This window comes from Heteronotia binoei, chromosome 12 (genome assembly GCF_032191835.1).
Source record: "Heteronotia binoei isolate CCM8104 ecotype False Entrance Well chromosome 12, APGP_CSIRO_Hbin_v1, whole genome shotgun sequence".
NCBI lineage: Eukaryota > Metazoa > Chordata > Lepidosauria > Squamata > Gekkonidae > Heteronotia > Heteronotia binoei.
Genome location: NC_083234.1, coordinates 1,418,486 through 1,432,278, shown reverse-complemented (window position 1 = coordinate 1,432,278; position 13,793 = coordinate 1,418,486). Strand labels below are relative to the sequence as shown.

The 13,793-nt window shown below is 53.1% G+C and overlaps 1 protein-coding gene across 1 annotated transcript in view; it reads left to right on the top strand.

Annotated features, from left to right (window-relative positions):
• DSCAML1 (DS cell adhesion molecule like 1) overlaps window positions 1-13,793 on the top strand; it is a 242,251-nt gene that overhangs the window by 188,714 nt on the left and 39,744 nt on the right. Inside the window, exon 20 of the mRNA XM_060250887.1 lies at window positions 13,047-13,186. Coding sequence (XP_060106870.1) covers window positions 13,047-13,186 — 140 coding nt within the window. The remainder of the gene's footprint in view (window positions 1-13,046; window positions 13,187-13,793) is intronic.

Genomic DNA, 13,793 nt, shown 5'->3' with positions numbered 1-13,793 from the left:
CCAGCAGATGCTGCTTTCTGCAGCCTGCCCCCCCCAGCCTGCCCCCCCCCCAGCCCCCTTCTTCTCTCTGGCTCTGGGTGCCTCTCCTGGGGAGCTGCTGCGGGTGGGGTGGGGGGCAGGGGTGGCTGGGTGGGTCCTTGGGGAGTGGCCCCGCAGAACTCTGCTTGGGCCAGAGCCCGGTGGCAAGGAGGGGGAGCAGCCAAGCAGCGGCTGGCCGGGCCAAGCCCTTCCGAGAGACTTCCCAGATGGCCACTGCCCCGGCTGGACTCTTGGGCTTCCTGCCCTACTGAGGTCACCCCTCCCCAGTGAAAGCTTGGGCTGCACTTGACCTTGGCATTGGTGCACAATTCCTGGCAGCGACCGACCAGGGCTTTGTGATTGCTGGAGGGAGGCTGTTGAGGCTGCTGCTGTGTGTGAGGAGGAGGAGGAGGAGAGATCTCCTTGGTCGGTCGCTGAGTGGGGGATCCACCATGCCTCCGTCCAGCTGGCCCAGCCAGAGAGCCACCCCCTTGGGCAGAGGAAAGAGGCAACTTGGCCCTGCTCTCAGGCTGTCTTCCCTTGCAGGAGGCCCAACACCATGTCTTTTCCCCGCTCAAGACCTTCTCGCACCGTGGGAAAGTTGAGAGGGGGGGCTTTGCACGGAGTGCTCCTCAAGAGGCTTCCCCAAGCTCCGGGCAGGTCGGGGGGGGGGTTGCATGGAGGGCTCCTCAAGAGGCTTCCTCACGCCCCGGGCAGGTCGAGTGGGGGGGGGGTTGCACGGAGGGCTCCTCAAGAGGCTTCCCCATGCTCCGGGCAGGTCGAGTGGTGGGGGTTTGCACGGAGGGCTCCTCAAGAGGCTTCCCCACGCCCCGGGCAGGTGGAGTGGGGGGGGGGATTGCACGGAGGACTCCTCAGGAGGCTTCCCCACGCTCCGGGCAGGTGGAGTGGGGGGGGTTTGCACGGAGGGCTCCTCAAGAGGCTTCCCCACGCTCCAGGCAGGTCGAGTGGGGAGGGGGTTGTACAGAGGGCTCCTCAAGAGGCTTCCCCACGCTCCGGGCAGGTGGAGTGTGGGGGGGGGGTTGCACGGAGGGCTCCTCAAGAGGCTTCCCCATGCTCCGGGCAGGCCCAGTGGGGGGGGGGGGGTTGCACGGAAGGCTCCTCAAGAGGCTTCCCCACGCCCCGGGCAGGTCGAGTGGGGGGGGGGGGTTGCATGGAAGGCTCCTCAAGAGGCTTCCCCACTCCCGGGGCAGGTCGAGTGGGGGGGGGGTGTTTGCACGGAGGGCTCAAGAGGCTTCCCCACGCCCCGGGCAGGTCGAGTGGGGGGGGGGTGTTTGCACGGAGGGCTCCTCAAGAGGCTTCCCCACACCCCGGGCAGGTCGAGTGGGGGGGGGGTTTGCACGGAGGGCTCCTCAAGAGGCTTCCCCACACCCCGGGCAGGTGGAGTGGGGGGGGGGGGTTGCACCGAGGGCTCCTCAAGAGGCTTCCCCACACCCCGGGCAGGTGGAGTGGGGAGGGGGTTTGCACCGAGGGCTCCTCAAGAGGCTTCCCCACGCCCCGGGCAGGTGGAGTGGGGGGGGGGTTTGCACGGAGGGCTCCTCAAGAGGCTTCCCCATGCCCCGGGCAGGTCGAGTAGGGGGGGTTTCACGGAGGGCTGCTCAGGAGGCTTCCCCACGCCTTGGGCAGGTCGAATGGGGGGGGTTGCACGGAGGGCTCCTCAAGAGGCTTCCCCACGCCCCGGGCAGGTCGAGTGGGGGGGGGGTTGCACGGAGGGCTCCTCGAGAGGCTTCCCCACGCCCCGGGCAGGTCGAGTGGGGGGGGGGGTTGCACCGAGGGCTCCTCAAGAGGCTTCCCCACGCCCCGGGCAGGTCGAGTGGGGAGGGTTGGGTGGTTGCACGGAGGGCTCCTCATGAGGAGCAAATGGGCTTGCATTTGGGTGGGCACTGGGGGCTCTCCCCCACTGGAGGGGCGGGAGCCTTTCAGCAAAAGCCCCAGTGCCAACCCTGGCTACATACATGGCCAGGGGCAAAGAAAGGTGGCCTTGGGCCTGTTGGGCTTTTGTTTGCCTGAGAGGGGTCCTGCAGCTAAAGAATGCTCCTGGGGGGGCAGTGCTCAGCACCTGATGCCATGGGGGTTGTTTGCTGCATGTTTGGGTCCACCTTCCTGTTCCTGTCTGGGGTTGTTTGGGTGTCCATCAGTGCCCCCCCCCCACCCCCATGCTTCCTCTTGGCCTGCTCTGGGTCCCCTGTGGTTGGAGCAAACTCTGTCTGGAGGGCCCCCCCCCACAATCTCTGCAGGTGGGTGAGGACAAGAGGGCCTCCGCCAGAGGAAAAGGGACACTCCAGAACTTGCCTCAACTCCATCCACTCCTCCCACATCTTTCAAGTATGAACTCTGGTTCCCATTGGCACAGAGCTGAGCTCTGGGCTTGAATCATACTGGTTGCAATCTAGCTGCAACCAACTCTGGACCCAGGGCAGGCGTAGCACTCACCACCACAGGGCGTAACAACTCCGCATTTAGTAACAGCTTCTAGTTATTTACCTGGATCAGACTCTGGATCTGTGATTTCCCCTCCGGACCCCTTTTTTCATTGTCAGGGGGCTATTTTTCATTGCTCACCCGCGGAGCCTGATGGACCCGGAACGGTTCCTAACGGCCCTTCGGGACACCTGGCCCGCTGGCGACTCCCTGGATGATCTGGTAGAGTCCTGGAATGATGGGCTCTCCAGGGCCATCGAGGAGGTCGCACCCAAGCGCCCTTTGCGTCCCCGCTCGAAGCCGTCGCCCTGGTTCAACCAGGAGCTGCGGCAACAAAAGCGGGGACTCAGACGACTGGAGAGGCAATGGCGGCGTACTCGAGACGAAGTGACCCGAACATCTTATAGAGAGAGTTTGAAGGCCTATGAGATGGCAATCAAAGCTGCAAAGAAAGTGTTCTTTGCGGCTAAGATTGCGTCCGCAACTTCGCGCCCGGCACAATTGTTCGACATAATTAGAGGATTTACAACGCTGCCGCAAGGCAGACTAAATTCTACTGAATTGGAAATAGGCTGTGAGGCTTTTGCGAAATTTTTTGTGGATAAAATCGCGTCACTCCGTCCTGACCCCCCTGCCAATTTTGAGACAGTTAGCGAAATCGAGGCCCCGAGTCTGTCTTCGGATTATATGCTGGACGGCTTTAGCCCCCTCAGCCTGGAGGAAGTTGACAGGATTCTCTTATCTGCTCGCCCAACTACTTGTAAACTGGACCCACGCCCTTCCTGGCTTATTAAATCTTGCCAGGGTGACCTTAGATATCCTATACGGGATATCATAAATAGATCCCTGACGGAAGGGCATTTTCCAACGCTGCTCAAAGAGGCCGTGGTCCGCCCCCTCTTAAAGAAACCATCTTTAGATCCGGCCCAATTGGCACACTATCGGCTGGTCTCAAATTTGCCTTTTCTGGGCAAACTTATTGAGAGGGCAGTGGCGATGCAGCTACAGACCTTCCTGGAGGATGCTTCCATCCTTGACCCATTTCAGTCCGGCTTTCGCCCGGGACATGGGACGGAGACGGTGCTGGTCGCCCTAGTGGATGACCTTCAACGGCATCTGGATCAGGGCAGCTCGGCGGTGCTGATGTTGTTAGACCTGTCGGCTGCGTTCGACACGGTCGACCATCGGCTACTGAAGGGTCGCCTCGCCGACGCGGGGATTCAGGGGTTGGCCTTACAGTGGCTTTCCTCTTTCGACGATCGGGGACAAAGGGTCGCAGTTGGGGGGGAGCTGTCCCGGAGGTGCACACTTGATTGTGGTGTACCACAAGGGGCGGTTCTCTCCCCGATGTTATTTAACATCTACATGCGGCCTCTTGCCCAGATTGCCCGAAGGTACAGGCTAGGATGTCATCAGTATGCTGATGACACCCAGCTCTATCTACTGATGGACGGCCAGCCGATCTACGCCCCGGAAAATCTAGATCGGGCATTGCATGCCGTGGCTGAGTGGCTCAGACTGAACGGGCTGAAGCTTAACCCTGCGAAGACAGAGGTCCTTTGCTTGGGTCGCCGCGGCCCAGGGGCAGAATCCCCCTACCAGCCTTTGACGGTGCGCCGCTGATAGCGGCGGACAAGGTCAGGAGCTTGGGGGTGTTATTGGAGCCTTCCTTAAAGATGGAGGCTCAGATAGCAGCCGCTGCCAAGTCCGCGTTTTTTCACCTTAGGCGGGCAAGGCAGTTGGCCCCCTTCCTGGAGCGCGACGACCTAGCAACAGTGATCCATGCTACGGTCACTTCGAGGTTGGACTACTGTAATGCCCTCTACATGGGGCTGCCTCTGTCCCGAACTCGGAAATTGCAGCTGGTGCAGAATGCCGTGGCCCGGCTGTTATTGGGCCTCCCAAAGTGGGAGCACATTCAGCCGGGTCTTCGGACTCTGCACTGGCTTCCAGTGATATACCGAGTCCGGTACAAGGTGCTGGTTATCACCTTTAAAGCCCTGTATGGCTTGGGACCTGTCTACCTGAAGGACCGTCTCTCCCCGCATGTTCCCCAGAGAGTACTGAGGTCGGGATCACAAAACTTCCTTACTGTCCCTGGGCCGAAAGAAGCCCGCTTGAAAGCCACAAGAGAAAGGGCCTTCTCTGTTATGGCCCCTACATGGTGGAATCAGCTACCGGAAGAGGTGAGGGCCCTGCGGGACCTTGTTCAGTTCCGCAGGGCCTGTAAAACAACCCTCTTCCGGTTAGCCTACACCTAGCTTGAGAATTTTAATGCAACCTGCCAGATCTCTGTATATATTGGAATATTTATTAATTTTTATGGTTTTATCTGTTTTAAAGTTATTCCCTTACATGTTTAAATATTGTTTAATTTATGTTGGATCTAATGCTGGAAGCCGCCCTGAGCCACTTGTGGGAAGGGCGGGATATAAATTCTAAATAAATAAATAAAAAAAATAAATATTTGCACACTTGTTGCCAGTTCTTTTGGTGTGGAAGTTGGGTGAGCTCAGCAGCTCTGAAACTGGCTGGGCAAAGGTGTGTTTGTGCTGGAGAAACAGTGAATTAGTTGCATCTCTTTTCACTGGAAAATGCTTGGCATGTAACTGTGCTGGAGATGCTGTACTTGGGAAGGTGTCTGAAGAACTGAGGAACTTGAGAAGGTAAGAGATGAAGTCCTAGGGCTGCTCCAGCTCCACATGGCCTGTGCTTCAGCATTCTTACAAAACTCACATTTCAGATAGTTGATCTGCTAACTGGTACATGTGACTTGTCACTACAATCCTACAGATATCAGGATCCCTCCTGTATCAGAGCAGTGACCCATCTAATCCAGCAGCCTGAAGGGCTGAACAAACCAGGTGTTAGAGGCCAAGGGCTGCCCCATGGGATTCTGAGGTTGCTGCCTCTGGCTATGGAGGCTGGTCTTCCTTGAACCCACCTGTGCTCCTGCCCATTTCAGTGGCCAGTGTCAGAGAGTGCCAGAAGTGTTTGCTTGGTCTGTTGTGTTCCATTGGCCCATCAACCTTGTCGGGCCCCCATGAATTCTTAGTATTATGGGAGAGGGAGAAAAGGTTTGCCCTGTGCACTTTATCAGCCTCTATCATTTGTTGTTGTTCAGTCGCACAATCGAGCGTCTCTTTGCGACTCCCTGGACCAAGTCATGCCAGGCCCTCCTGTCTTCCACCATCCTCCAAAGTCTGCTCAAATTCGTGTTAGTTACATCAATAACGCTGTCCAGCCATCTTATCTTTTGCCGCCCCCTTCTTCTTTTGCCTTCTGTCTTTCCCAGCATCAGGGTCTTCTCCAGGGAGGGCTCCCTTCTCATTTGGGGGCCAAAGAATTTGAGCTTCAGCTTCAGCATCTGACCTTCCAGGGAACAGTCTGGGTTGATTTCCATTAGAACTGACTGATTTGATCTTGCACTCCAAGGGATTCTCAAGACTCTTCTCCAGCACCACATCTCAAAAGCATATATACTTCTGTGCTCGGCCTTCCTTATGGTCCAACTCTCACAGCCATATATTACTACTGGGAATACCATCACTTTGACTATACGGACTTTTGTTGGCAGGTTGATGTCTCTACTTTTTATTATACTGCCCAGGTTCGTCATAGCTGTCCTCCCAAGGAACAAATGTCTTTTAATTTCATAGCTGCAGTCACCATCTGCGGTGGTCTTGGATCCCAGAGATGTGAAGTCTGTCGGTACTTCCATGTCTTCCCCTTCTATTTGCCAAGGTGTGATGGGGCTGGATGCCATGATCTTAGTTGAGTTTCAAGCCTACTTTGTGCTCTCCTCTTTCACCCTCAACAAGAGGTTCTTTAGGTCCTCCTCACTTTCTGCCGTTAGAGTAGTGTCATCTGCATATCTGAGGTTGTTGATGTTTTTCCCAGCAATCTTAATTCTGGCTTGTGCTTCATCCAGGCCAGCATTCCGCATGATGTGCTCTGCATATAAATTAAATAAGCAGGGTGGCAATATGCATCCTTGTCAAACTCCTGTTCCTATTCTAAACCAATCAGTTGTTCCATATCCTGTTCTGACAGTTGCTTCTTGACCCTTATACAGATTTCTCAGGAGACATGTGAGGTGAGCTGGTACTTTCATCTCTTTAAGGACTTGCCACAGTTTGTTGTGATCCACACAATCAAAGGCTTTAGCGTAGTCAATGAAGCAGAAATAGACGTTTTTCTGATACTCCCGTGCTTTCTCTATAAACCAACGAATGCTGGCAATTCTCTAGTTCCTCTACCTCTCTGAAACCCAGCTTGAACTTTTGGTAGTGCTGCTACTGCTGAAGCCTAACTTGTAGGATATTTAACATGACCTTGCTGGCATGTGAAATGAGTGCAATGGTGCGATAATTTGAACATTCCTTGGCATTACCCTTCTTTGGGATTGGAATATACAATGACCTTTTCGAATCCTTAAATCTATTCTTCACCTCCATTGTATATTCATAAGGGATGTGATCAAGGTCAAACCTGAATGGCCTAATGGCTTTTCCAGTTTTCTTCAGTTTAAGCCTGAATTTTGCAATGAGTAGCTCATGATCTGAGCTGCAGTCAGCTCCAGGTCTTGTTTTTGCTGACTTCTGACCTGAGGGGCTCATCCATCTTTGACTGCAGAGTATACAATCAATCTGATTTCTGTGTTGTCCATCAGTTGAAGTCCATGTGTAGAGTCACCTTTTAGGTGTTTGCTATGACCGGCTTGCTCTCTTGACAAAACTCTATTAGCCTTTGCCTGACTTCATTTTGTTCTCTGAGGCTAAACTTGTCGGTTGTTAAGAACATAAGAGAAGCCATGTTGGATCAGGCCAACTGCCCATCCAGGCCAACACTCTGTGTCACACAGTGGCAAAAAAATTTATATATACACACATACTGTGGCTAATAGCCACTGATGGATCTGTGCTCCATATTTTTATCTAAACCCCTCTTGAAGGTGGCTATACTTGTGGCCGCCACCACTTCCTGTGGCAGTGAATTCCACATGTTAATCACCCTTTAGGTGAAGTAGTACTTCCTTTTATCCGTTTTAACCTGTCTGCTCAGCCATTTCATCGAATGCCCACGAGTTCTTGTATTGTGAGAAAGGGAGAAAAGTACTTCTTTCTCTACTTTCTCCATCCCATGCATTATCTTGTAAACCTCTATCATGTCACCCCGCAGTCGACGTTTCTCCAAGCTAAAGAGTCCCAAGCGTTTCAACCTTTCTTCATAGGGAAAGTGCTATTCTAGTTGCCCTTTTCTGGACTTTCTCCAATGCTATAATATCCTTTTTGAGGTGCGGCGGTCCAAATGAGACCGCACCATCAATTTATACAGGGGCATTATGATACTGGCTGATTTGTTTTCAATTCCCTTCCTAATAATTCCCAGCATGGCGTTGGCCTTTTTTATTGCAAACGCACACTGTCTTGACATTTTCAGTGAGTTATCTACCACGACCCCAAGATCTCTCTCTTGGTCAGTCTCTGCCAGTTCACACCCCATCAACTTGTATTTGTAGCTGGGATTCTTGGCCCCAATGTGCATTACTTTGCACTTGGCCACATTGAACCACATCTGCCACATTGTCGCCCACTCACCCAGCCTCAACAGATCCCTTTGGAGTTCCTCACAATCCTCTCTGGTTCTCACCACCCTGTTCTGGTTACCTTTTTCTACTTTGGCATTCCAGCCCCCTATGATGAGGAGGACATCTTTTTTTGGTGTTAGTTCTATAAGGTGTTGTAGATCTTCATATAACTGGTCCACTTCAGCCTCTTTTGCATCAGTGGTTGGGGCATAGACTTGGATTACTGTGATATTGAATGGTTTGCCTTGGATACGGACTGAGATCATTCTGTCATTTTTGAGATTGTATCCCATTACCCTAACTCTCTTGTTAACTATAAAGGCCACATCATTTCTTCTACGGAACTCTTGCCAGTTCCATAATAGATGTAGTGATCCTCTGAGTTAAATTCACCCATTCTTGTCTATTTTAGTTCACTGATTCCCAAGATGTCGATGTTCAGTCTTGCCATCTCTTGTTTGACCACATCCAGCCTACCTTGATCCAGAGATTTTACATTCCACGTTCCGATGCAGTATTGTTCTTTGCAGCATTGGACTGTTCTTTCACCATCAGATACATTCACAGCTGAGCGTCTGTTTGGCTTTGGTCCAGCGGCTTCACTCTTTCTGTGGTTACTTGGACTTGCTCTCCGCTCTTCCCCAGTAGCATATTGGGCACCTTCTGACCTGAGGGGCTCATCTTCCAGCGCCATATCTTTGCGCCTGCTTCAGCAGGGAGGGCAGGATATAAATCAAATCAATAAATAAATTATTGTCCATGGGGTTTTCTTGGCCAGGATACTGGAGTGGGTTGCCATTTCCTTCTCCAGTGGATCGCATTTTGTCTGGGTTTTCAGCTGTGGCCTGTCCATCTTGGGTGGCCCTGCATGGCATAGCCCACAGCCTCACTGAACCGTGGAAGCCCTCTTGCTACGTCAAGGCAGCAATCCATGAGAATCCATCTATCAAGCCCCCCCACCCCATTAGGGTTTTTGTTTTGTTTTTTGTAAACTGAAAAGCCCAATCTCCCCAGCCTCTCCTGTCCTTGAGGTGAAGTGAGAGAAGGATATCCCCTGGCTGTGAGGAGGGGTCTTGGTGCCCTGCCAGGGATATAACTTCTACTGCCTCTCCATGTTCATCCACTTTCTCATAAGACTCCTGCTGGTTGGGAGGCAGAACTTCCCATTGCAGAAGCCAGGCTGCTTCTCCCACAGCAGGCTCTGCCCCTTGAGGTCTCTGGGATAACTGTTGCTATCGGGTACCTGGAGTGAAGGTTGCCAGCCTTCTGGTCTCCCAGGATTATGGCTCCTCTCCAGCCCCCCTCCCCCCCGGGAGAAAATGGCAGAAGGTGGATGCTTTGCTGAGCCCGCTCCTCAACCCCACCCCCACCCCCCAGCTTCAGCTCTCAGTCTCTGTGGCCCCCCTGCCGGGAACAGAAGTCAGGCTAGCTGGCCTGGGGTGCCCTGCGCTCCCCCCCACCCCAGACCCTTGGCTGCTTTCCAGTCTTCTGGTGTGGAGGCCACGTGGAGCCACAAGTTATACATACTAATTAGGAGCTACATTGTTTTACGTTTGATTGAACAGCCTTCTAAACCTGGAGATTTGAATTGTCAGTTTGCTTAGTAGTCCAAGAATTTCATCCCTGAATTCTCCAGACACCTTTTCCAAGAACAGTGAATCCAGCAGGGGGGGGGGGGAATATGTGCCGCACATTTTCCACAGTAAAACATGTGCAAAGACTTAATTCAGTTTCTCTCTCATCTCCTCACCTTCATTAAGCCATCCTTTTATTTCTTTGGCCCAGCCCCGCCCCTTTTGCAAAGTTCTCCCTATTGCAGGCAGAGGGGATTGTTTTGTGCACTGGGGACAGGCAGCTATTATTGATGAGAAGGCTGAAAGGAATAGTCTGCAGGCTGCTGTTCCTACCTGTCTTGAGGGCAGCTGAAAGCCGAGGCTGGAGTTGCCAGCCCTCCACTGCTCCTGGGGATGTTGATGAAGTCAGGCATGAGGAGGCAAGCAGCCATTGGAGCTGAGGGCACCAGTAGGACAACAGTGTCCACTTCAGTTTCTCTCCACCTTGCTTCATAGTTTTGATCAGGGGTGCAATATTTCTCCCACTTCTAGTATTTAATTAACTGTAATTTATATCCTGCCAGGTCAGAGCAAATCATAGATGAATGCATAGAACAGTTAAAACACTGAAACAAGCAACAGTCAATGGCTTCCTAGTCAGACCAAAGATGGCAGCTATTCTGGGAGCTCAGGTGCCTCCTGAGGGAAGCTAATTAAGATGATCCTAAAACATAAGAAGGAGCCCCGTGGCGCAGAGTGGTAAAGCTCCAGTACTGCAGATCTGAGCTCTCTGCTCACGTCCTGAGTTTGATCCCGGTGGAAGCTGGGTTCAGGTAGCAGACTTAAGGTTGACTCAGCCTTCCATCCTTCTAAGGTCGGTAAAATGAGTACCCACTTGGGGGGAAAGTGTAGATGACTAGGGAAGGCAATGGCAAACCACTGTGTAAAAAGTCTGCCATGATAATGTTGTGATGCGATGTCACCCCAGAGTTGGAAACGACTGGTGCTTGCACAGGAGACTACCTTTACCTTTTTAAAACATAAGAACATAAAAGAAGACATGTTGGAGCAGGCCAATGGCCCATCCAGTCCAGTCACAAAGTGGTCAAAACCCCCCCAAGTACCATCAGGAGGTCCACCAGTGGGGCTAGAAGCCCTCCCACTGTGCCCCCCCCCCAAGCACCAAGAATACAGAGCATCCCTGTCCCAGACAGAGAGTTCCATTGATAAGCTGTGGCTAATAGCAACTGATGGACTTGTACTCCATTTGCTTATCCAATCCCCTCTTGAAGCTGGCTATGCTTGTAGCTGCCACCACCTCATGTGGCAGTGAATTCCACGTGTTAATCACCCTTTGGGTGAAGAAGTATTTCCTTTTATCCTTTCTAACCCGACTGCTCAGCAATTTCGTTAATGTCCACAAGTTCTCGTATTGTGAGAAAGGGAGAAAAGTACCTCTTTCTCTACTTTCTCCATCCCATGCATTATCTTGTAAACCTCTATCATGTCACCCCGCAGTCGACGTTTCTCCAAGCTAAAGAGCCCCAAGCGTTTCAACCTTTCTTCATAGGGAAAGCGTTCCAACCCTTTAATCATTCTAGTTGCCCTTTTCTGCACTTTTCCCAATGCTATAATATCCTTTTTGAGGTGCGGTGACCAGAGTTGCACACACTACTCCAAATGAGGCCGCACCATCGATTTATACAGGGGCTGATTTGTTTTCAGTTCCCTTCCTAATGATTCCCAGCATGGCATTGACCAATTGCGCACTGTCTCGACATTTTCAGTGAGTTGTCAAACAGTGACTTGTTGGCTGGAGATGTTTATTGTTCTCTTATGCAGGGCAAGTCAGCAAAGGCACTGTACACCCCTGTAGCAGTACAGACCGTGTGAGCAGTGCAAACGGCGGAGGCCGGGATGGATTCGATGCCGGCTGCCTGACTGATCTCCAGTGGCAGCACGTCCCACCAGGCTAGGGGCAGGGCAGAAAGACCTCTTTTTTGGGGAGAGTGGTCCCATAGGCATGTTGGCCCCTGGCTGCATAGGGCTTTAAACGTCATCACCGTGACCATGACCTGGATTCACTACGCAACTGGCAAACTGGATGCATGTGTGCCTGCACAGATGCTGCACTCCATGGGTGTGCCACCACATTCCGCACCAGCTGCATTGTCCAGATCAGGCTCAAGGGCAGCCCCGCTTAGAGCGAGTTACAATAATCCAATTGAATGGGTCACTGCTGTTAAGTCCCAGGAACTGAGATATGGGGCCAGTAGCCTGACCAGCCACAGAAGGTAAAAGGCTGATCTGGCAACAGCGGAAGGGGAGCTGGGCGAGTGGATCAGCCCCAGACAGGCACCCCTCACCCACCAGTGTTCATGGTGCCCCACCCAGGGTTGGGGGATAGATGCAACTCCCTTCGCCGGGCAGAGGGAAATGATTCCCATTAACCCTCCAGGACTGGTGACGGGTTCCTGGGGGAATGTGGAGGTCACGGTGGGACCCTAGAGGCTCCATCCCTCCTCCGTGCTTCACACTGCCAGTCAGGCTTCTAGTCCCTAAAGCTCACACAAAACGTTTGGATAGTGGCCTGCCTAGAAAGAGTCTGGGAAGGACTTCTAGCGGTGGTGGGCATTCACAGCCTGCCTCAGGAGGAAGGGGGGGGGTGTCCCTTGTTCTCCACAGACCCTCAGCTTGCTTGAGTGCCATCTGCAGAATGGGGTGGGGGGCCAGGCAGAGGCTGTGCCAGAGAAGAGTCTGGAGGGGGTGACTGCAGAGGAAGCCAAAGGGGCTGAGAGGCCATGGACATTTCCACCAAGTGCCTAGTCTGCCACAGTTCAGACTGTTGGACTTAAAGGGTTGCCAAGTTTAGTCCCGTTTTGTTTCCTCTCTAAAACCTGGCCTGTGTACTGGTGAACTAGAGAGAGTCCAAGAACAAGTTGGTTAGCAGTCTTTGGGGCTTTGCTTCTGGGAGGTGTTGCTGGGAAGGTGGGTGGCCCTTTTCCTCCCTGCTCAGCCCATCCCCTCTGCGCTCCTGTCGCCCACCCGGGCCTGGCCTCCTCGGGAGTCCATAAGGAAGGCTGCATTCTCCTTTGCTGGGGCTGTGCTCCAGCTCTGGAGCCTTCCAGGGACTCTAGAGGCCAAGAACGATGCCTCTTCAGTGGCAGGAGGTGGACGCTGCACGGCCATCTCCGTGGATTCGTCTTCCAAGCAAGAGGGAGTCAGGACTAGTCCTTTGGCATCCATTGCAGATGGGTCTGTGCAGCTTGTGAAAGTCCAGGCCCAGGAAGGTGCCACAGGGTAAGGGGCTTCAAGGAAAGGAGGCCTCCTCTGGCTTGTGTTGTTTGGCCTGCTGCCCCAGCGAGTTTGCAGAACACACAGCCCCTGGTTATGAGAAGCCTCTCCTCCCCAGGGTAACCTCCTGTGCTGTTTTCTCTCTCCTCTAGTTCCTGGCCCCCCTGCAGGAATCAAAGCAGTTCCTTCCTCTGCCAGCAGCGTGGTGGTGTCTTGGCTCCCACCCACCAAACCCAACGGGGTCATCCGGAAATTCACCATTTTCTGCTCCAGCCCTGGCTCTGGTCAGCCGGTGAGTAGGCTTCCCCCTCTATGGCTTGTTTTGCTATCTCAGCTGAACATAAGAACTTAAGAGAAGCCATGATGGATCAGGCCAGTGGCCCATCCAGTCCAACACTCTGTGTCACACAATGGCCAAAATCCAGGTGCCATCAGGAGGTCCACCAGTGGGGCCAGGACACTAGAAAACCCTCCCATTGTTGCCCCCACCCCCAGCACCAGGAATACAGAGCATCACTGCCCCAGACAGAGAGTTCCATCAATACATGAGAGCCAGTTTGATGTAGTGGTTAAGTGTGCGGATTCTTATCTGGGAGAACCTGGTTTGATTCCCCACTCCTCCACTTGCAGCTGCTGGAATGGCCTTGGGTCAACCATAGGTCTCGTAGAAGTTGTCCTTGAAAGGGCAGCTGCTGTGAGCCCTCTCAGCCCCACCCACCTCACAGGGTGTCTGTTGTGGCGGGGAGAAAATATAGGAGATTGTAAGCTGCTTCAGTCTCTGATTCAGGCAGAAGGGTGGGGTATACATCTACAGTCGTCTTCTTCTAGCTGCTGATGGACCTCTGCTCCGTATGTTTATCCAATCCCCTCTTGAAGCTGTCTATGCTTGTAGCTGCCAC